The 24,649-nt window shown below is 39.2% G+C and overlaps 1 protein-coding gene and 1 non-coding gene across 3 annotated transcripts in view; both read left to right on the top strand.

The window, feature by feature from the left end:
• The first annotated feature begins 6,275 nt into the window (after positions 1-6,275).
• Positions 6,276-24,649, top strand: part of RASAL2 (RAS protein activator like 2) — a 387,077-nt gene continuing 368,703 nt past the window's right edge. For both annotated transcript variants that reach the window (XM_029231144.1, XM_029231143.1), the window contains exon 1: positions 6,276-7,189. In XM_029231144.1, coding sequence (XP_029086977.1) covers positions 6,988-7,189 — 202 coding nt within the window. In that variant the 5' untranslated portion in view covers positions 6,276-6,987. The remainder of the gene's footprint in view (positions 7,190-24,649) is intronic.
• TRNAE-UUC lies at positions 15,452-15,524 on the top strand. The gene has a single exon. It is a non-coding gene; the product is annotated as a tRNA-Glu (tRNA).

The raw sequence follows: 24,649 nt of genomic DNA, 5'->3' as shown, positions 1-24,649 counted from the left end.
AATTAACACAAGGCCTCTGTCCTCAAGATGCTTATAACATACTAGTAGATATTAGAGTTACACAAAATACTATAAACTGTGATTGATTCCAGAGGCAGACATGAACAAATGCCATGGGAACTCAGAGGAAGAAGAGATCACTGCCAGCTTGGACGATAAGAAATAACTTGCGGGAGGAGGACATCCGCATTTGAGGGGGGGGGGGGGGGGGGCTTGAAAGTTGGTGAGTTTTTAGCAGGCAGAGGTAGAGAAAAGGACATTCCCGATATAAGAAACAAGAGGAGGCAAGGGGCAAGAAAAGTGCTGGATGTATTTGGGGAACATGAGCCATTTGGGGTGGCTGAGCATAGGCTATGAGTCAGGTAGCAATGATGGTTTGGGACCATACTGGGGAGGCCCCCCCCTTTTTTTTTTAAGAAGATGTTGGGGGTAGGAGTTTATTAATTTATTTATTTTTATTTTGGCTGTGTTGGGTCTTCGTTTCTGTGCGAGGGCTTTCTCTAGTTGTGGCAAGCGGGGGCCACTCTTCATCGCGGTGCGCGGGCCTCTCACTATCGCGACCTCTCTTGTTGCGGAGCACAGGCTCCAGATGTGCAGGCTCAGTAATTGTGGCTCACGAGCCCAGTTGCTCCGCGGCATGTGGGATCCTCCAAGACCAGGGCTCGAACCCGTGTCCCCTACATTAGCAGGCAGATTCTCAACCACTGCGCCACCAGGGAAGCCCCGGGGAGGTCCTTTTAATCTTAGTAGAGCATGCGTTTTACTTAGTAGGCAGCGGGGAGCTGTCTTTCTGAACTTGGATGTGACCTGGCCTGAACTGTGCTTTAGAATAATTCACCTACAGCAAAGTGTAGGATGAACTGGAAGTGGAAAGGTCTCAGGGGAAGGAGGACAGCTAAAAAGCCAATGCATAATCTTAGTGAAAGCTAACCAAGCCTGAGCTAGGATGGTGTCAGTGGGAATGGAAAGCTTTCAAATGGCTTGGATTTATGCAAGCTAGGGAGGGAGGAGGGTACTCAAAGGTAACTCCGTGTTTAAGCAAGTCAGTGGTAGAACCTACTAGTTCTACTAACATAAAAAGGAAATTCAAGAAGAGAAGGGTGTTTGGGTGGGGGAAAGGGGGAAAGAATTCACTTTACATGCACTGAATTTGAAGCACAGGAAGCATGCATAGCTTAGTGGAGGTGTTCAACAGTCACAAACTTCTCCTGACTGGACCTCAGTACTGTGGATGGGGCTGGAGATGGGTATCTTGGAGTCAACATTATCTAAGTGAAAGAGCTGAAATCCTCAAAGTGAAAAGATCACCAAGGAATTGGAGAGTGAGGCAGGAAGAAGACGGACAACAGAGTCTTGAGAAATGTCTAAATTCTTCCATTATGATGAACTGGGCATGGCCAATGTTACAGAATATAATCAAGAGAGTGCCACATCATTGTGTCCAAGGGGAAAGGGAATATTGAAAGGGAGTGGCTGGTGAACCACAGTTGCATTACTGCTTGGGGGATTAAGGGTTTGGAGCTAGTGTCTAGATTACCTAGGAGGAACTGGCTATTAAGAAAATAGTTAAGAGCATTTGTGATGATGGAGCCTCTTATGTATGTGTTTTCTGACAGATGAACAGATGAGAAAATTGGACATGTACCTGGTCCTCAGACTGACAGCCAAGATTGCAAATCCTCATCTCTCCTTTATATTGAAAATGTGTACTTAGAACCCAAAGCTGCTTTCTTTCTTTTGGAAATCTCAGATTATTACCAGCCTTTGTTTTTCAGACTATGACCAGGGAATTTATTATCTTTTCTCCTCCAGAGTTCCCCAACTTTTAGTTCCCTCTGGTCCTGGGTTTTGGGTCAGCTTCTTAGAGTTGAATTCCATTGACAATAAATATGTAGATCACCTCTGGGAGCTTGGTGTGAGAAGCTCTAGAGGGAGGAAAAAGGAGGAGAGAGTAGGGCAGGCAGGGAAATGAGACTTTATTGTATTTCACACACAAAGGCCTGTTTGCAAACTACAATGTAAACTAAGACTTTAACAGCAAAGGATTTATCTTCACTTTAAAATCTGGGATTTCACCAGGCAGATAACACTGGTATAAATCCAAGTAGGATTAACTGCCTCCCAGCAATGCCGATTGGTTTAACACTTTTGTTCATTTTATTTTTCTTCAATATTTTTCTTAAGTGATAATAATTTACAAAAACCATGAAATGTTTACTTTTGGCTCCACAACCGTTAGAACAATTCTACCTGCCAAAGGGTGGAAACCCCTTAAGGAATCCAGATCCATCAGTGAATTAAAAAATTAGGAAACTGGGGTTTTAATCTATGAACTAGCTATGTTACTTTATGTAGGTTGCTTAATAGAATTCTATGCTTCAAGTTTTTTCATTGGCTAAATGGTGATTTTAAAAAACACTGGTTAGGCTTATTTCACAGAATTATTGTTCAGGTTGTGAAAGTATTTTCTCTTTAAATTATAAACATTAGATACATTCCAGACATACTGTTACTTAAGCAACTAGATAACCACTGAAGCCAGTCTGGGGTCAGAATGGGGAGGTGAAGGAAGAACCGGGATTTGGGGAAACTGGATGCAGAAAGTAGGATTACTGGGGATTGGCAGAAGTTTTTTTCTTCAGCTCAACAATGAATGACGCTAATGAGAGAGCAAGCTAGGAAAAAGAAAAAAAAAAAACACTGTGAATGTTTCATACACCACTCCTAATGCTGCTTTGAAATAACTGCTTGGGTAAATAAGTTCCTTATATAGTGACTAATAAAGAGATGCCCAAATTTGTACATCTGATGCCCATTATTCCCTTGCTCTCTGACTTCCTTCTTTCTTCTTCTTTTTTTTTTTTTTTTAAATATTTATTTATTTATTTTCGGCTGTGTTGGGTCTTTGCAGCCACTTGCTGGAGCTTTAGTTGTGGCACGTGGGCTTCTCTCCAGTTGTGGTCCGTGGGCTTAGTTGCCCGCGGCATGTGGGATCTCAGTTCCCCGACCAGAGATTGAAATAAGCGTCCCTTGCATTGGAAGATGGATTCTTTATTTTTTTTAATTTTTGGCTGCATTGGGTCTTCGTTGCTGCACGCAGGCTTTCTCTAGTTGCGGTGTGCAGGCTTCTCATTGAGGTGGCCTCTCTTGTTGCAGAGCACGGGCTCTAGGCACGCGGGCTTCAGTAGTTGTGGCACGCGGGCTCAGTAGTTGTGGTGCACGGGCTTAGTTGCTCCTCAGCATGTGGGATCTGCCCGGACCAGGGCTCTAACCTGTGTCCCCTGCATTGGCAGGTAGATTCTTTTTTTTTTTTTTCAGTGCCCATACATGCATTTATTATCATTATTTTTTTAACATCTTTATTGGAGTATAATTGCTTTACAATGGTGTATCAGTTTCTGCTTTATAACAAAGTGAATCAGTCATACATATACATATGTTCCCATATCTCTTCCCTTTTGTGTCTCCCTCCCTCCCACCCTCCCTATCCCACTGCTCTAGGTGGTCACAAAGCACCGAGCTGATCTCCCTGTGCTATGCAGCTGCTTCCCACTAGCTAGCTATTTTACGTTTGGTAGTGTATATATGTCCATGCCACTCTCTCACTTTGTCACAGCTTACCCTTCCCCCTCCCCATATCCTCAAGTCCATTCTCTAGTAGGTGTCTTTATTCCCGTCTTGCCCCTAGGTTTTTCATGACTTTTTTTTTTTCCTTAGATTCCATATATATGTGTTAGCATACGGTATTTGTTTTTCTCTTTCTGACTTACTTCAATCTGTATGACAGACTCTAGGTCCATCCATCTCACTAAAAATAACTCAATTTCGTTTCTTTTTATGGCTGAGTAATATTCCATTGTATATATGTGCCACATCTTCTTTATCCATTCATCTGTTGATGGACACTTAGGTTGCTTCCATGTCCTGGCTATTGTAAATAGAGCTGCAATTAACATTTTGGTACATGACTCTTTTTGAATTCTGGTTTTCTCAGGGTATATGCCCAGCAGTAGGATTGCTGGGTCATATGGTAGTTCTATTTCTAGTTTTTTAAGGAACCTCCATACTGTTCTCCATAGTGGCTGTATCAATTTACATTCCCACCAACAGTGCAAGAGGGTTCCCTTTTCTCCACACCCTCTCCAGCATTGTTTCTAGATTTTTTGATGATGGCCATTCTGACTGGTGTGAGATGATATCTCATTGTAGTTTTGATTTGCATTTCTCTAATGATTAATGATGTTGGGCATTCTTTCATGTGTTTGTTGGCAATCTGTATATCTTCTTTGGAGAAATGTCTATTTAGATCTTCTGCCCATTTTTGGATTGGGTTGTTTGTTTCTTTGATATTGAGCTGCATGAGCTGCTTGTAAATTTTGGAGATTAATCCTTTGTCAGTTGCTTCATTTGCAAATATTTTCTCCCATTCTGAGGGTTGTCTTTTGGTCTTGTTTATGGTTTCCTTTGCTGTGCAAAAGCTTTGAAGTTTCATTAGGTCCCATCTGTTTATTTTTGTTTTTCTTTCCATTTCTCTAGGAGGTGGGTCAAAAAGGATCTTGCTGTGATTTATGTCATAGAGTGTTCTGCCTATGTTTTCCTCTAAGAGTTTGATAGTGTCTGGTCTTACATTTAGGTCTTTAATCCATTTTGAGTTTAGTTTTGTGTATGGTGTTAGGGAGTGTTCTAATTTCATACTTTTACATGTACCTGTCCAGTTTTCCCAGCACCACTGGCAGGCAGATTCTTAACCACTGGACCACCAGGGAAGTCCCTGACTTCTGTTACCATGACTTCAACAGTAATTTAGTGTAAATAAAAATGCTCTAGCTCTATTCAGTGCAGGGCTCTAAATCTCTGGCTTCAACACTTTCTTTTGTCCAGACACTGAGGGATACGATGGTTAGACTTGGAAGTCTGACTATGGTGTCAGATAGTAAGAAATCAGGGTTCTAGATACTGGAAATGATCACTTCAATACATCACCAAGCCACATATCAACAAGCTTAATCACAAAAGGTTTTTGAGGGAAAGAAGTTGAAGTAACCAATATCACTGAAGCATTGCAGACCTATCTGTATTGGTGGTTGATTTGCCAGGTAACATGGCTGTTCCTCAGTTTTCTCACCTGTTAAACAGGAGGCAGGATGAGATTCTCTCTAAGGTTACTTCCTGTTGTGAAATACTATTACTCTAAATAACAGTTTAGAGAAAATTACAAAACGCCTCCTCATACCTCTTGATAAGCCCAAACAATACAGAAAACAAAAATGTCCCCTTGTAGACCCGTCTCTTTGTGCCAAGTAGGGAGAAACGGGGGACAAACACTAAACACCGTCCCCAAAAGGAGTTTAAAAAAAAAAACAACAACGCAATGTATACTTATGGAACCCTTGCTAGGTTTTATGCAGCCATGTTCAAGAAACACTGTTGGAGACCTACTATGTGCAAGACACTGTTTGTTACTTTTCAATTTTAAAATCATAATTATTACTTTTCCAGAACTCAAATCTGAACTGGTGAATATTGCCTTGGGTGGGCATAAAATTAAACCCAAGGTCAAGAGAGACAGTCTACAGACAGACCAAAAATAAAACGCAAGTGACATCATTAGAGACCTCGGTAAAAAAGCCAACATATTGCACAAAGATCGAAGGCAAAAAAAGAGAAACACGTTTGGTTAATACTAGGCTTTTGAGCATTTCATGTGCTTGCGAGGCCCGTCCATCCATCCATACCACACTTCTTAACCATGCTATTCTAAACCGATGACAAATCCAGCTTTAGTGCGGACAGGTCGCAGAGCGCGGGCCCCACACAATCCCACAATCCCAGACCCCGCTGCCAACTCTCCTCTCTGGGAAGGAAGGAAGCTTTTCCCCTAGGGTGACTGTAAAATAAAGCAGCATCTCCAATCTCTCCGTCCAATGAGAAAGAAATGTTGGTCCAAATAAATAAAGACATAAATGCATACGTACAAGGAAAAGGGTGGGAAAAGGGGAAAGGGAAGCTCTTTTCCTTTCTTTTTAAATTTCCCGCACCCCTTCTCCACCCCGCCTCTCCACGCCGGCTCCACTTCAAGAAGCAGCTGGGAAGACTGGTAGACCGGGAAATGCACTGCAGGGCGGTGGCGGAGAGGGTATTTGGAAAGTAGGCGGGACTGGCTGGATGAATAACTCGGGGTCTGATTTTTCCTGCCTTCGGCGGCAGTTCCTCCTCCGCTTCGTTACTCTACTGCACACGCGGCTTGGCTCTCGGCCCTCGATTACTCCGGCCTATCACCCTGGGATGCCGCCTGCCGCCGCCACAGCCGCGGCAGCCGGGCTTGTGGGATCCGCCGCGGAGTCGGAGCCGGACCCCGAGCAGCGGCGAGAGCCTTGGCCTGAGAGTTAGAGGGGCGGGTCGGCTCATTCCTGGGGTGGGTGCTGAGGACTGGCGGGCGAGAATCCGGGGCCACCGCCTCCCCCGCCCCCCCCACCCAGGGGTGAGGGAGTGGACACTCGGAGCCCCTGAGGCGGCGGCGGCGGCGGGAGCCGGTCAAAGGGGGCGGCCCCTGGCGGCGACGCCCCCAGCCCAGCCCTGTCTGGCCCCACTCCATCCCCAGCCCCGGCCCGATCGGCCCGCGGGTGACGCCGGCTGGGGCACAGAAAGGCGGCTCCGAGGGTGCGGGCGGGCGAGCCGCCCCTCCCGGGTCCTTCCACGTCCCCTCCCGGGAGGGACCCATACCTGAGCCCGGACCCACCCCCACCCGGGGCCACGCTGGATCCGCCTCCCGGGCTGGGTCCCGCCCGCCGGCTGCAGGTGGGCAGCAGCGCCCGAGCCGCGGGCAGTGGGCGGCGGGGAAGGAGGTGAGTCGCGTCCGCGCCGGCTGCCTTTCGGGTCCTTGCCCCCGCTGCTGCGCTCTCCTCCTCCCCTTCCCGCAGGCAGGGCGCGGAGCCGCGCGCCCGCCCCGCCGTCGCTGCCGCCGCCGCCTTGTCCCTCAGGGGCACCATGGAGCTCTCCCTGTCGTCCGGAGGAGCCGCGGAGGCGCTCTCCTGGCCGGAGATGTTCCCGGGACTGGAGTCCGACTCGCCGCTCCCCCCGGAGGAGCTGGACGCTGTTGTCCCGGTCAGTGGGGCCGTGACCGGTGGCATGTTGGATCGGATCCTTCTGGAGTCCGTGTGCCAGCAACAGAGCTGGGTCCGGGTGTACGGTAAGGACCAAAGGCCGTCTTAGAGGCTGATGTTTTGTGTCTTTGCTCAGGCTGAAATTCATTCCCTGGTCTCAGTCCTGTTCTCAGTCCCCATCCATCCTGGGTCCGTTTCCCACATCCCTTTTGGTTCTGGGGTGCATTTTTGACAAGTTTCTCCAGACTAGGACTTGAGGAGAGAGATGTGACTCATTATGGTCTTTGGACCGTTTCGGGTACCTGCAGTAAATTTAAGGTGGAGTTGGGCTATGTAGACTTAATTCTCAGGTGGTGACTTCAAGGGAAGTGTCAGCTGATCTTCAAGAAGAACACACCGTGAAATCAAATGAATGGCGTTTCACTGCTTTCTCTGGAGTGAGGCAAGGCTGGAAACTAAGATATTATGAAACAGCTTAGCAGAGGTTAAGATAATAAAATAAAAATCAGAAGCATTTATTTGGTGGGAACAGTCTAATTCTATAACCTCTTTCTGAACCTCACTCTCCAAAGGCAAGCATTTAGTCCAAGGGGTGTGGATTGTTTCGGATTGCACTATTGTTTCTGGTGCTCTTTGTAAAGTGACTGGGTTGCTACTCAGCAAGTTAAAAAGTGATGAACACACTAAAACTTTCCCTTTCTGCATTCCTAGTAACCACCTCTTTAATTAAAACTGAATGATGAGATTCTACTAGGGCGAGCCTTGTAGCAGCATTAAAACCATGCTGGTTTTGAAAACCCATAGCCCAAGGATTTATAGCCTGGCATTCAGGACTGAGCTGTGGCTTTCCAAAATATTGAAACGTCAGGGTGTTTATCACTTAGTTCACAGGACTATAAAAGACATTAGTAATGTGGCTGAGTATAAGATGGCAAATTTGAAGCACCTGAGATCAACACAATGTTAAGATGTTATCCTGCAGTCATGTGCATCTAAGCCTGTTAGTGATCAAGTACATTATGTTTTGTTTTTTTTTTTTCATCCTGAACAGGGTATGTGTTTAGTATTCAAGAGAGACTGTGACTTTGAAGTTGTCTTCCTGGATAGTTCAGTTGATTTCAAGACTTTAAGTCTATCACCATGAGAAAGATCATAGAACTGGGAGCCCAGAGATCTGAATTTTGGTCTCAGTTCTTCCACTACATGGCTATGTGATTTGGAGCAGAGCAGGTCACTTTTTTGACGTCTCATTCCTCTTCTGTAAAATGAGTGGATTGGATTAAATAATCTCTTAATGGTCCTTGTAGTTCTAAAAATCCATCAATTTTTATAACCAATTCTTAATTGTATTTTGCTGGATGCTTATAAATGTTTCTTGATGTTATTTTAATTAACTGAAAGAATTAAAGCAAAGAAGTGGGAGATGATGCAAGGTCACCCAGTTCATTCTCAGCAGATTAAAAACTTTAGTGCCTGATTTTTCCACCCACCTGCTGTTCCTACTTAGCCGATGGTTTATAACAAAGGTTGGTGGGAATCTGAAATTGAGCTTGAATTAGAGTATATTGTGGTTACAACTTTTTCCTATTCTATCCTTTCTGTCCTTATACACTTCTTTTGCATATTGTTTTTTATATGAAGTTAGAGATAGGGCCTTGTTACTGCAAGAATATGTATATATGACAATTCAGTATTTCAGTGTCAAACTATTCTGTCTGGATTTTCTAGACTTAGTGTTAACTACCTCCTTTGCATATAACCCATAAACCCATGTGCTTGTTTTTGTAGTCCATTCCTAGGGCTAGGTTTGTGTGTATATTCTTAAATATATATTCTCTCTCACACACACATATATAGTGTGCATTTCAAAGCCAATTTGCAGACTTTCTACTGCATTGTAACTTTTTTGTCTTTCCTATCAATTAACCAGAAGTTTTTATTTACTGTTTAGTACTGCTACTTTCCTTCCTCTAAGGCAGCTCATCTTGGGTACTACTTTATTGTCTTTAGTTTGACGTAAATATTCCAAAACTATCTGAATGACTCTTGGCTTTTGTATGTCCTTAGCTAGTTTTTAAGTTGCCTGTTGTATAGCTCTTTGAAAAGCTTTGAAGTAAAAAAAATAGAATGTAGAAAATCAATTTGGAAAACAGTTCGTTTTGGTTTTCTTGTTTATTTGTTTTGTGTGTTCAAAATCCTGATTGTTTTGGAACATCAAGGTTCTTTTACACAATTGAAAGAGACTTTGATGAGTGTACTCAAACGTTTTTTAAAGAAATCCAGAAACTAGTCTAGAGCATGCAACTGGGGGTTGAGAACCTGGGTTTTCATTCTGGCCTTGCCACAAATTGTTGTTTAACTTTGGGCAAGTAATTTTAAGTCCGTGGGTCTAGGTTTCTACATAAAATGTGGAATCTGGAGTAATTGTATCTATGGTACATTTTAGTTTGAGTTTTCTGATTCTATGGCCTACCCTATTATTTAACCTACAACTTTGCCTCCCAATTCCACCCTGACTCTTGGGGCCAGGCATCAAGCAAGCCTTTAATACATTTAAATCATGACTATCAGGATTCTGGGGAGCACTTTTATCAAAAGGTCAATGAACTGAGTTTTGAAAGAAGGAATGTTGAGGGCAGATGTATATTTGTTTGGAATGTTTTCACAAGATAGGAAGGTGGGAATGGGGATCTCAGATCTAGCTCATTCAGTTTTGAGACCTAACCTAGAATAGACCTGTGGGTTTTAAAGATAAGATGCAAAGTAAGGAGCTGTATTAAGTGCTTCTGGCTATGGTTTATATCCTCTTCAATATACTTAAGGTTTGAAATCAGTATGCAAACAAACAAGAAGAACAGAAGTAACCCCTCTCCCCAAATATCTTAACAGAAACTTTTATTTATTTACTTACAGAAACTTTTGGAAACAATATTTTATTAGTTTGCCTCACAAAATTTGAAGACTGGGCACTGTTTTGAGTTTGCTACTGATAGGTCTGGCTCTTTGGTGGATTATACCTATATTCAGAGTTTTGTGTATTGTCATGATTGCAAACTTTTTGGAATATGTCCAGAGCTTTATAATATGTAGACCTATATTTAGAACACAAACAAATGCACATTTTTGAGACACAGCCAAGAGAAAATAGTTATGCTGTGCTATTCTTCATTTTCTTTTAGTTGTAAAGTGTTTCATTTGTTTTATTCCAATATTGTTATAAGTTGTGCCCATGCCCCGTCAAGACTATAATATTTTTGACACCAGGGAATCTGTCTGTCTTGTTTATCTCTGTATTCCTATCTTGCCACTCCCTTCATTGTCACAGTGTCTAGCAGATCGATGCCTCCCCCACGGTAAGTCAGTGTGTGCTGAATGTTGATCCATCTGTCCTTTGACCATCCAGATCTCAACCTGACTGACTGTATGGGTGGTAGAGTAGCTTAAACAAAGGCATGCCACAAACAGCTAAATATGGATGCAGAATCCAAGAGCATCAAATGCAGAACATTTTTCAGATATTTATAGCCTCAAAGTGAAGTCAATTGGCTGAAAAAGCTCAGCAGCCCAGCAAAAGGAAACGGGAACGGCAAAGCCAGCCTCGCTGTCTCTGCTTTCTGGTAAACAATGAGGACGTTAAAATTAACTACTTTACCATGAATGGATGGTGAGTGAAGGGCACTATTTGGGGGAAATTAAAGATACCAGTCTCCAGAAGTGCCCGCATTGGAGCTCTGCACCCATCAGTACAACAGATCTGCAGGTGTATGCACAGATGTGCTTTTAAATAGCTAGAGGGGAAATATAGTTCTCATGATGAAGTGATCACCAAGAAACCATATTGTTTTTAATTTTAATAGTATGGGCAGGACTTATCTAAAATATTCAGTTAATAAAATAACATCAACATTATTGCCTACCATTAAGCTAATATATAGCTCATTGTTTATTAATGATTGATAGGGACCTCCTGGAAAATTTCTAAAGGCTGGTACTATTTCAGCAAGCAGAAGAAAAAGGGAATTAATCATACTGCATCAAATATAATATAATTCTAGAAATATGGCAATGGGAATTTGGTAAGAATTTCTCATGGACTGGTTATGAGTTGATGGGGGCAGAAGTCTTATCTGGTTGTAGTAAGTAATATTGCTTATACTTCATAAATTAAAACAAAGGATGATTTAATTAAAAAAGTATATTTTATTGCATTTTTAGAGAACCTGTTTCTATGTTTACTTAAAATGTTGCAACCAGTAACAAGTCCAGGAAGTTATTTTATTTTGGTCTAGTATGAATTAGTTATGACTAACTCACTGGCCTTATACAGAAAGTTCTTAGCATAATTCACTTTGAATATTCTCAGCAACTCATTCTTTTTTTTAAAAAAATACTTATTATTTTTTAAATTAATTAATTTTATTTTTGGCTGCATTGGGTCTTCGTTATTGCACGTGGGCTTTCTTTAGTTGTGGCGAGCAGGGGCTACTCTTCGTTGCGGTGCGCGGGCTACTCATTGCAGTGGCTTCTCTTGTTGCGGAGCACGGGCTCTAGGTGTGCGGGCTTCAGTAGTTGTAGCATGTGGTCTTCAGTAGTTGTGGCTCGCAGGCTCTAGAGTGCAGGCTCAGTAGTGGCACACGGGCTTAGTTGCTCCGCAGCATGTGAGATCTTCCCAGACCAGGGCTTGAACCCATGTCCTCTGCATTGGCAGGCGGATTCTTAACCACTGTGTCACCAGGGAAGTCCCGCAAATCACTCATTCTTATACGTCTTACTTATGCACCCCATGACTCCTGTTTTGTGGTAACATGTAGATAAATGAAATTGCTCAACCAAGACTAGAAGTTTTATGTGCTCTAGCTAATTGATTGCCAGAAGAAAATCAGTGACTATGTATTCAGTATATCCCACAACATGTTCATGTTACTTAAGTGTTTTAATTTCCTCAAATACTATTAATTGAACTTTTACAAATGAGTATTAATGTTTTAGGAATCCTTGGGACCTTAAGCTTGAGTTCAGTACTCAAGGATGGGGACTTCCCTGGCGGTCCAGTGGCTAAGGCTTCAGGCTCCCAATGCAGGGGGCCCAGGTTCAATCCCTGGTCAGGGAACTAGATCCTGCACTACATAGCTAAAGATCCCACATGCGGCAACTAAGACCCAGCACAGCCAAATAAATAAATAAATATTAAAAAAATATATTTAAGCCCATTCATTAAAAAAGAAATACTCAAGGATGACTTTGAGTGTTGACACATCATTTTCCCATAATCTCCAACACATTTTATACACAGTAGGAGTAGACAGTTCTCCACTGAAATTAAAGAGAACTTCCAAGAAGGCCTAGGTATATACTGTTTATTTTAAATTATATTGATTTCAAATAGCCCTCCTTTTTTTCCTTCAAGAGAAAATTTATGTATCTCATTTAAATTATGTATTCTACTAATGTTTTAGATGGTGGACAATTTCCTTTACAACATCTTAGTATTTTTCTACCCTCTATCATGTTGGTTTATTGCTATTTCATTTTCAGAGAACGAAAATACTTTTGCAGTATAGAAACTATACATCCACAATCCCTTGTCCAAAACTGTTTGGATTAGAGTGTTTCAAAATTCAAAACTTTTGATTTTAGAAAATATGGTATATATAGTGATATAACCCCCCTAGTGGTGTGTGGAGCAACATCAGTCATGTTAATAGTTCTGCAATTAAACAAATGGACATTCATGCTAAGTATTGTTTAACACTATACATAGCATGGTGTCAGTGCAGGTCAGATTTTACTGCTAAAGAAGTTATGAAAAAAGAGTGTTCAGAGCTTTTTGGGTTTAGGAATTGCCGGTATGGAATTGAGGATCTGTACAAATTCTCTGATGTAAATAATATGAAGTTCTAGGTTGCCCCTGTTTATCTGAGAATAGTTTGTTTATAAGGATTGCCTTTATCTTCTTCAGATAATAAGATTCAGTGTATGCACTTTAAAAAATGATGTACAGGGCTTCCCTGATGGCGCAGTGGTTGAGAATCCGCCTGCCGATGCAGGGGACAGGGGTTCGTGCCCCGGTCCGGGAAGATCCCACATGCTGCGGAGCGGCTGGGCCCGTGAGCCATGAGCCTGCGCGTCCGGAGCCTGTGCTCCGCAACGGGAGAGGCCACAACAGTGAGAGGCCCGCGTACCGCAAAAAAAAAAAAAAAAAGATGTACACTTGTATCCTATTTATGATGAATGAAATAAAATTTTCTGATTTGCTAAGGAAAAGAAAAGGGATTCATATGACAAAGTAGGCTTTACTGAGATTACTGAAGAAATGGTAGCAAGGCAGTGGTTTCTTACACTTTGTTTTATTAGAAAGAAGGATAAGGTAAATTGAAGTGGAGGGTTTATGTAATTGTTTTTAGCAGTTGCTCTCTGGAGTAGCACAAAGTGATTTGATCACCTTTTAAGTAGGTGAACCACAAAAAAGCATTGAACTAATGACTGAGTTAATCCAGAAAAAATTCAGCTGTCTGCTCCCTTGTCCCACCCTATTGGAATAACTTTTAAGTAACTAGAGAGGTGTTCGGTCTTGTTATCCAGGAGGAGGAGTTTGAAGTGTGCTGAGGGCACTCCGCCCTTGGCAGAGGGATAATTGCTCTCTGATGTTTGTTTCTTCCCAAAGGCTATCAAGTGCTTCTCAAGACCTGTTGGTAGAGAACCTTTTACAAGTTTAATGTAGCTGGTTTTCTTGTGGAAGGCAGCCATCAAGAAGTACATGATATGTAAATAGTAGGGAAAAAAAGATGTCCTGAGGCCCAGCTCAATGGGGTTGGAGGGAATACGGTAAACAAAAGAAATAAAAATTGAGCCCTTGAAAGCAAGCATGACAAAACTTCATTTGCTGCCCTGTGACATAGAAGGTATCATCTTCCTATCTCTATCAGCAGGGTTCAGGTGTTAGGAGTCTTGAGTTTTACCTTCCCTTACTCAATGTAGTTACATTAATTGGTTGTCTGTGGCCACTTTGCTCATAAGGTCCAGTTTAGATCCTGATTGCATGCTTATTCCCCCATAAATTGTCTTCAGCTTGGCTCAAGTTCTGTTCATGTTGTGTCATTTACAGTAGGCTTTCTAAAAGTATCCCCTCCCTGCTCCTAAGTCTAAGACATTGGTAATACTTGCAGATACTGTTTGGAAGAGTGAAAATTTAGGGAGGAAAAATTTAACATGAGGCAAGAAAGCAGAGTTCAGAAGAATAGTGTGAAGAGTTAAAAAGTGTAAAAAGTTGATAGTCCTAAATATTTTTCAAAATAATCCTTTAAGTTTCCTCATTAAGTAAACTGACTCAGGAAATTTAGCTTATTCCCAAAATTGGAGACAAATTCCACAGTTTGTCAGGATTAGAACTCTTAACCTCAGATTCCTCAGCCTTCTGTTATAGCTTCTAGATCTTACTGCTTTCCCTTAGGGAGATGGCCTTTCAAAGCTGAAGGTCAGTGAGAAATACCAGATTGTTAGTTTCACAGTCTTTAAGGGAAATGCTGGAAGTACCATTACCTAGGTAACAGAAAACAAAAACAGTCAAAACATCCAGAAAGTAGGAGGATGAGAATAATCTCATAGTGATCCTTAAGAGGTAGATTAGAGGACAGATTAGATCTTTTCCTAAATTCTTTATTCTGCCATTGGAGTGATGTTTTGAGGAAATTTGAATGTTTCATTTATGATCCTTAGAATCCTGGATAATCCTTAGTAGCTTTATACCTCCCTTTTAATATCTAACCTCTCTGATTCATATTATTAAAAATTTAATACTATTTTCCTAATTATGAATGTAATCCATGCTTAATGTAAAGAATTTGAATTATAGGAAAAGCCAAAGAAAATTAAAATCAGCTATAATTCCACCTCTTAGAGATAATTCTTCCTTTAATATTTTATTTTATTCCAGTTTTTTCTGTGTACAGATATACTTGTTTGTACATATTTGGTATCATACTGCATCTATTTTATATCCTGCCTTTTTCTAATAGCATATTTTCTTATGGCTTTGAAAATGTTTAAAATTTTTTCAAATATATTTTTATTTTTAAATGTAATTTTAAAAATAGGAAATACATTTCCTTCTTTCAGAATTCAAAAGGTATAAAAGGATATGTCATGAGGTCTCTCTCACCCCTCCTCCCCACCCCTCACTTGCCATCTGGCAGGCAATCATTTCCCTCCCACACAATGAATAAATGTTGGAAATTTTTGTGTATCCTTCCATACCTATTCCAGGCATATAGAAATAGATAGATAGGTAAAAACTCTGCCAAGAGTGGGATCCAAGAAATGTAGTTTAAAAAAATTCAGGGTTTGGGAATTCCCTGGTGGTCCAGTGGTTAGGACTCTGCACTTTCATTGCCGAGGTCACAGGTTCAATCCCTGGTCAGGGAACTAAGATCCCGCATGGCCAAAAAAAAAAAAAAAAAAAAAAGGCTGGGTCATTTTTTTGTGAGGTTAATGAAGTGACTGGAACAAACCCCCAAAGGAAGTTGGTTGGGTGTTCTGGGGGTCTGGAGCCAGTTGTTAATTGCTGAATTGATAGTATCATAGTTTTTACTGTGTATATGCTTTTTTCTCCTTTTTTACAGAATTGTTAACCCATTATAGGAATTGATCTGGAGTTTGTGTTATTCCTCCCTCACATCTCCCTTCCACACACACTTATTAATATATCTTGGATATATTTTCTTGTCCATTTGTAAAGTGGTTCCTCATTCTTTTTATGGCTGCATGATGCTTGGATGAATCATAATTTATTAAACCAATCCCCACATTTTGCTGGTGCAAGTGATAGTGCACGAATAATCTTGGATATAAGCCATTTTGCTTGTGTGTATCTATAACAAAAATTCATGGAATTGCTAGGTCAAAGATAGATGTATTTGTAATTTTGAAAGATATTCCCAAATTGCTCTTCTTAGGGGTTGTACCTATTTATATTTCTCCAGCAAGGTATGAGAATGCCCATCTCCCCGTACATAGGGAATTATCAAGGATTTTTAATGTGACAATCTAAAAAATTAGTCTTAGTTTAATTTTATTCTTTCAAATCTTATATTACATGTGATTGAATATCTTACAGAGCCATTTAAATATACCTTTTATTGTGACTGTACATATCTTTTGCCCATTTTTATTGGGTTGTTGGATCTTTTTCTTAGTGATTTGCAGGAACTCTTAGTATATTAAGAGCCCTTTGTCTGCCATGAGTTGCCAGTATTTTCATTTATCTTTTCTTTTCCTCTATGAGGAAATTATTTTTATGCAGTTGAATGTATCAATCTTCTTCTTCTTCTTTTTTTTTGCCACACTGCGTGGCATGCAGGATCTTAGTTCTCTGACCAGGGATTGAACCTGTGTCCCTGCAGTGGAAGCACAGATTCTTAACCACTGGACTGCCAAGGAATGTATCAATGTCCCGAATGTCCCGAATGTATCAATCTTATGGCTTTTTGGTTTTATGTCCTAGTTAGAATGGCCTTTCCTCTTCTGAGGTTATAAAATAATAATGGTTTGTCTAGTACTTTCTTGTTTTTATTTTTACATTTAAACCTTTGATCCATTTAGAATTCATCCTGGTATAAAGTATGAGATATAGATACAATTTCACTTTTAGAAAGATGGCTTTCCAGTTATCCTAGCACCATTTATTGAATAATTAATTTTTCCCCACTGATTTAAGATGACTCCTTTATCTTTCATTAGATTGCCATATACATTTTGGTTTATTTCAAGATTTTCTATTATGTTCTGTTGGTCTGTCTATGTTCATGTGCCAGTATCACACAGCTTTATTACTGAGGCTTATATGAAAATATAATTTGTTAATGACTAATTGAATGTAACTGATTTAACCATTATCCTATTTTAAACATTAACATTTTTCAAAAATTTTATATTAGCAGTCTATTGATTCTCTTTGTGCATAAGTCTTTGAACTTCTGACTGTTTCCTTAGGCTGAATTCCTAGAAGAGTATGTTTTTAAAGGCCTGAGACTTAGTGCCAAATTTGTGTGACCTTCCTGGAAAGCAGTTCTTGCCACGAGTATATGAAAGTATGGCTCATAATTTTAAGTCCTACTTCTGTATTGCTACTTTCAACATATTGAAGTATGTTTGCATAGATTTCATGTAGTGCCTTAAACGTTATTTAGCACATGTTAAATGTGCTCAGAGTTCTAATGTTTATAAGACTGACCTTCAAAACTGAGTGTTTTTCCTCAATGGTACTCCTTTTGATTAATGGCATATTTCCAGGTGAATGAGGGGAGCATGAGTATAGAGTCAAAGCAGTTGGTCTGCTAAAGGTCAAATCCATGAACATGGCCTTATTTATATACTACGTTAGACTCTGCAACTGAAATGACCTGACACAGATACATAATGTTCTAGATACTCTAAGAAGAACATAGTTGGTGGCTTTCATCTCAGCTGATCATGTCCTCCTTCTACTCTTTGTTTCTCAGAGTATTAGAAGGAATTGACATCAGTGATTTGAATATAGGTTCATTTAGTTTTAGCTGGATGAATGACTGAGGTGTATACCTTATATAGCACTGTGTTAATGCTGAGTTTTTAGCATGGGATTCATTTAGGTATGTTTTAGGGAAGTTTATAATGTCAAAGCCAAATTTGAGGAATGGCAACAAGAACTAACATTAATGAGAAAAGTAATTTAAAATATTTTCTTCAAAAAAAAAGGGCAGGAATAGGAATTGTTTTGAAAAAGCGTAGTTTGTATAGACCATTAAGCAGTTAACCAAATTTTCTTTTTTTTTTTTAAGGACTTAATTTTTTTTAGAGCAGATGTAGTTTCACAGCAAAATGAGAGGAAGATAACAGATTTCCCATATATCCCCAGTTCCCACACATACATAGCCTCCCCCATTATCAACATCCCCAATCAGACTGGCACATTTATTACAGTTGATGAACCTACATTAACACATCATTTTTACCCAAAGTCTACATTAGGGTTTACTCTTGGTGTTGTACATTCTGTGGGTTTGGACAAATGTAAAATGACATGTATCCACCATTATGGATCATACAGAGTATTTTCACTGCTTTAAAAACCCTCTGTGCTCTGTCTGTTCATCTCTTCTTACCCACTACCCCGCTAACTCCTGGAAACCACTGATGTTTTTACTGCCTCTGTAGTTTTGCCTTTTCCAAAATGCTATATAGTTGAAATCATACCCAAATTTTCTTTTATCCATTAGTCATTTGTTTAGCATGTAATAGGAGCACACTTAGAAAGGAACAAAGTAGCTTAACTTTTAATAGTGACATAGAGCAGTTTGAGTGAAATGAAGAATCCTGTATCCAGTTAATATTGTGGAAGTTTGTAGGAGATTTTGTTTGATTTAAATTTGGGCAGGATATACTATATATCTTGTTCCCATGATTTCCTTAGGCTTGACTGTGTACAATTTTCTATGTATTTGTAGATTTCAAGAATACCCCCGAGTGAGGAAACCCAAGGTCTTTCTAGTGCACGTTCCTATTTTGAAATGGGCCAGTTTTGCCCAGTGGTTGGTGATTAGCCTGTATCAATGAACCTGAAAAAGATGCCCAGCATAGTAGCTACCAACTAAAAAAAGACGTGGTTCAAATCTAAAAAATGACTCTACTTTTAGTATTTTCTGGCTTCATAAAGACTTCATAGTAGTTTTCATTTTTAGAGAAATGAAGATTTATTTGCTAATTTTTGAATCTTGTTTGATAACATGGTTAAGAAAGAACAATATCATATGTGGTGATTCCTATTGAAATAGAAAGATTCTCTAGAGGATTTAATATGGCCATATTTCTTGTTGTTTTATTCAGGTCAGAAAGTCCTAAGTCATTCTTTTTCAAGCACCCCCTAAATCAGTTTGAGGAAATTTTTAGTTACTTGTACTTTAGGTTATGTTTTTGATGTACATCTTGATTATCATACCTTGAGAAATAGTCATATTACCTTGTGAAGCCGGTAATCTTTCTTTGCCTGTAGCATAACTGGCAATGATAATGTTTCACTTATATAACCAGTAATGTTATTCCATTTACCTGTGAGCATATTCTATAAAATGATACCTTTTTACAAAGTTGCTTTTTTTCTACAGTCTGAAAATACCCTGTATTTTTTCAATAAATTTACGAAAAATGATGTCTTTTCTCCATTTTATTGGGAAGTAATCATGTAAAGTTAGTGATTTAAAGGTTCTTGGTGAAGTTATATTGGAATCTGAGTAAGATTGGAACTGAGTTACAATCCAGTACTTTTTTGGGAAAAATTATCCCATCTCTATTATCCAAGTTCATAGTTACTGTTTCCAGTTTAATATAGTTGTGTTAAAATACATCATGAGCTATTTTTTATAAATTAAAAAATATATTTATTTATTTAGTTGTGCTGGGTCTTAGTTGCAGCAGGCGGGCTCCTTAGTTGCGGCTCGAGGGCTCCTTAGTTGTGTCATGTGAACTCTTAGTCGCAGCATGCATGTGGGATCTAGTTCCCTGACCAGGGATTGAACCTGGGCCCACTGCATTGGGAGCGTGGAGTCTTAACCACTGCGCCACCAGGGAAGTCCCTATCACGAGTTATCAAAGTAGCATTTTTATGCTTTTCTAAGTTCTCTTAGAATTTAGCAGTATGTCTTATCCTAGCTTCTCTGCCTTTTTTGGAGCCTTTTAGGTAAGAATGGGTATTGAGTTCTTTATTGGTGAACTAAAGGAATAAAAGTGAGGATGCTAGAGAGAGTAACCAATTCACTGTACAATTCAGTGACATTAAATATATTCACAAAGTTGTGTAACCCTCACCACTATCTATACCCACTTTTGAGAAACTGCCACTTTTCCACAACATCTGCACCTTTTTACATTCCTACCAGCAATGCACAGGGTTACAATTTCTCCACATCCTTGCCTACACTTGTTATTTTCCTTTCTTTTTTATTAAAGCCATCCTAGTCAGTGTGAAGTGATATCTCACTGTGGTTTTTTTTTTTTAATTAATTATTTTATTTATTTGACTGTGTCGGGTCTTAGTTGCAGCACGTGGGATCTTCGTTGTGGTGCGCAGACTTCTCTCTAGTTGTGGTGTTTGGGCTCCAGAGCACTCTGGCTCTGTAGTTGTGGCACGTGGGCTCTCTAGTTGTGGTGTGCAGGCTCCAGAGCACAAGGGCTCAGTAGTTGTGCCATGTAGGCTCTCTAGTTGTGACACATGGGCTCAGTAGTTGTGGCGTGCGGGCTGAGTTGCCCCACGGCATGTGGGATCTCAGTTCCCTGACCAGGGATGGAACCCGCATCTCCTGCATTCCCACCAGGGAAGTACCCTTATTGTGGTTTTGATTTTCATTTCCCTCATGATGAGTGATGCCATGCATCTTTTCATGGGCTTATTGGCCATTTGTATATTTTTTTTGGAGAAATGTCTATTCAAATCCTTCTTTTATATTAATTCTTAGTAGATATATTTGTATTTTTCAAATTATCAGTGATAAGTGTTAATTATCCTATATAGTAATCTTAACTCTAATAACAGTGACAATCATAAGCATGATTATAACAACAACAATAATGTAAAACTTCTTGGCTGCTTACCATGAGCCAGGCACAGTTTGAGGTTCTTTAGGCCTATTAATTTATTTAATCTTCATAACTACCCTATGAGGTAGATGCTATTATTATCCTCATTTTATAGATGAGGGATCAGAGGCGTAGACATATAAAGGAACTTGGCCAAGGTTATGGAGCAAGTAAGTGGCTAGTGTGAGATTTGAACTCAGGCAGTTCAGTCTTGAGAGTCTGTGTTCTTAACTACTGTATAATTTCGTTTCTCATATATAAGAACCTTAAACTCATTATAAAAAGCATTCACTGTGATATTTGTTAATTTGAACCTTGAAGTTTACCTATGTGTTTTATACAGCACCATAACTATAAAATAATGACATTTGATGTGCTGGATATGCTTTGGATGTCATGATGCTATTGAACATCTTCGTAGAGTTGTCTAAGTTTTATTAACTGTAGACAACATGAGGAAGCTGTATGTGGGTGGGTGGTGTGAATATTTCTATATTTAAAAAAGGTTACACAAAGTCTATTAGTGATCTAAAATTTATGTATTTTTAGCAGTAATACAAAATATAAAAATAGTGTTTTTTCCCCAATAATGCCTTTGTCAGCCTATCATTGATGTTTGACCAAGCCAGTGAGAATACTGAAATTTAAGAGACCACACATGGGCTTCCCTGGTGGCGCAGTGGTTGAGAGTCCGCCTGCCGATGCAGGGGACACGGGTTCATGCCCCGGTCCGGGAAGATCCCACATGCCGTGGAGAGGCTGGGCCCGTGAGCCATGGCTGTTGAGCCTGCGCGTCCGGAGCCTGTGCTCCGCAACGGGAGAGGCCGCAACAGTGAGAGGCCCGCGTACCACAAAAAAAAAAAAAAAAAAAAAAAAAAAAAAAAAAAAAAAAAAAAAAATTAATAAGAGACCACACAATCATAAGAACCATGAATCATATTCATCTGGGGCATAGCTTTATTCTAGGATTTACACTTCAAGTGCCTCTCCCCTTTGATATCAGAAATTCTGAAAAGAGAATCCACTTTCATAGAGCCAGGGAAACCCAAGCATTGATCAGAGCTTGGCCATATAAGAGACATTTTAGGATATTTTTAGAATTCACATGTTCTTTTCCAAAAGCCCAGGAACACTGGCCTCTCATCATTCCTGATTTGTTTTCATCTTAGTTCCTCTTGAACCTGGTTATCTTTATGGTGCATATGCTTTGTAGTTTAAACATATCCTAAGGTTTGTATTTCAAGGACTCAGAAACTTAAAGCATGATTTAAACACAGCAAACTGTGAACCAGTTCTGAAATTTAACTTTCCTACTAATGAATTGCAGTTCTTCAAAATCTGTGATTCTTTGAGTTATGGGCATTATAGCAGTGGGAAGTGAGTTATAGTGTTACATTCTGATCTAATTCATACGTCTTAAAAAAACCAATTTGATATAATATATTTGACATACAACAAACTAACATATTTAAAGCATAATTTGATATGTTTTGAAATATATACATAACTATGAAACCATCACCACAATCAAGAAAATGGACGTCTATTTCCTCTAAAAAGTTTCCTTGCATCCCTTTGTAATCTTCCTGCTCAATCCCCACCACCGCATCACCAGACAACCACTAAACTGCTTTTTGTTTTTAATGGGTTAGTTTGGATTTTCAAGAATTTTATATAAATGAAGTCATATAACATACACTTATTTCTAGTCTGGCTTCTGTCATTCAGCACATTTTGAGATTCATCCATGTTGTGGCATGTATCAACAGTAAATTTATTTGTATTATCTAGTAGTATGCCACTGAGTAGATATTCCATGATTATTTATCAGTTCACCTTTTGTTGAACATTTGGATTGTTTCCAGTTTTTTTGCTATGATAAATAAAGCTTCTATGAACATTTGCGTTCAAGTCTTTGTGTAGACATATACTTTTATTTCTCTTGGGCAGACACCTAAGAGTAGAATGACTGGGTCATATGGTAGGTTTATGTTTAACATTTTAAGAAACTGCCAAACTGTTGTCCTAAGTGCTTGTGTCATTTTACCACCAGCAGGATATGACAGTTCCAGTTTTACTGCCTTACCAACACTTGGTATGGTCAGTCTTTTTAATTTAAGCCCTTGTAGGAGATGTGTAGCAATATCCAAAGTGGTCTTAATTTGCATTTTTCCGATGACTAGTAATGTTGAGCATCTTTTCGTATGCTTATCAGACATTCATCTGTCTTCTTTAGTGAAATGTCAAATCAAATCTTTTGTCCATTTTTAAATTGGGTTTGTCAATGGACAACAGGTCCTGCTGTATAGCACAGGGAACTGTATTCAATGTCCTGGAATAAACCATAATGGAAAAGAATATAAAAAAGAGTATATATATGTCTAACTGAGTCACTTTGCTGTGTAGCAGAAATTAACACAACTTTTAAATCAACTATACTTCAGTAAAAAAATAGATTGGGTGTGCCTTATTGAGTTTATATAAGTTGTTTCTGTATTCTGGATACAAGTCATTAATCAGATATGTGATTTGCAGTTGCTTTTTCCCGTTCTGTGACTTACCTAATCATACTCTTAACACTGTCTTCAAAGAATAGTAGTTCTTAATTTTGATGAATATTTTCTTTTCCTTTTGTGGATTGTGCTTTTCATAGTTTACTTAAGAAAGTTTTGTCTAGTCCAAGGTTGTAAAGATTTTCTCCTGTGTTTTCTTCTAAAAGTTTTATAATTTTAGGCCTGTGATCCATTTTGATTTTATTTTTGTCGATAGCGCAAAATAAGGATTGAGATTTACTTTTAAAAATATGGATATATAATTGTCGTGCACCATTTGTTGAAAAGACTGTTTTTTCTGCACTCAAATGCTTTTGTACCTTTGTTGAAGATCAAATATACATGGGGGTCTACATCTGGTCTTTGGTATATTCTGTCTTTCTACTGTCTATCCTGATTCACAAGCATACTATTTTGATTACTATAGATTTCTAGTAAGTTTTGAAGTCAGGTATAAATCCTCTAACTTTGTTTTTCTTTTTTCAAAGTTATTTAAGCTATTCTAGATCATTTCCATGCCTGAATGAATTTTAGACTCATCTTGTCAATTTTATACAGAAAGCCTGCTGGGATTTTGATTGTTGTTGTGTTGAATCTATAGATCAATTTGGGGAGAATTAATATTTTAATATTATTAATAACAGTACATCTCTGTATTTTGTCTTTTAAAATTTTTCTCTGCAAAGCCTTCAGTGTGCAGATCTTGCACATCTTTTGTTAGATTTACCCCTAAGTATATTACAATTTTTGATGATGTTGTAGATAGTATATTAAAAAAAATTAGTTTCTAATTATTTGTTGCTACTATATAGAACTATAAAAGATTTTTGCATTTTTGTCTTCTATCCTGCAGCCTTGCTAAATTCACTTGTTATTTTTAGTGGGTATTTTGTAGATTCTATTAGCTTTTTTATATAGAGGATCATATATAATGTCTGTAAATAAAGAATGTTACTTCTTTTCGGATCAGGATGCCTTTTATTAGCTTTTCTTGCCTGATTACACTGGCTAGAATCTCCAGGATAACGTTTAATAGAAGTGGTGAGAGCAGACATCCTTGACTTCCTGATCTTAAAAGGAAAGCTTTCAGTCTTTTACTGTTTAAGTGTGATGTTAGCTTTAAGTTTGTTTGTGTTTTCGTAGATGCCCTTACCAATTTTAAGACATCCCTTTCTATTCCTATTCTTGATAGGTTTTTTTCAGTCAGTAATGGATGTTGTCAAATGCATTTTCTGCATCTATTGAGATGATCATATAGTTTTTCTTTTTTAGTCTAATAATAATTACAATTTTTTTTTTTTTTTTGGCTGTGAGACTCGGGGGATCTTAGTTCCCTGACCAGGGATTGAACCCGGGCCACCACAAGTGAAAGCACCAAGTCCTAATCAC

The sequence above is a fragment of the Monodon monoceros genome, unplaced genomic scaffold (assembly GCF_005190385.1).
Source record: "Monodon monoceros isolate NGI ecotype Baffin Bay Population unplaced genomic scaffold, NGI_Narwhal_1 Super_Scaffold_18, whole genome shotgun sequence".
Taxonomy (NCBI): Eukaryota; Metazoa; Chordata; class Mammalia; order Artiodactyla; family Monodontidae; genus Monodon; species Monodon monoceros.
This window is presented reverse-complemented; position numbering and strand designations above follow the sequence as displayed.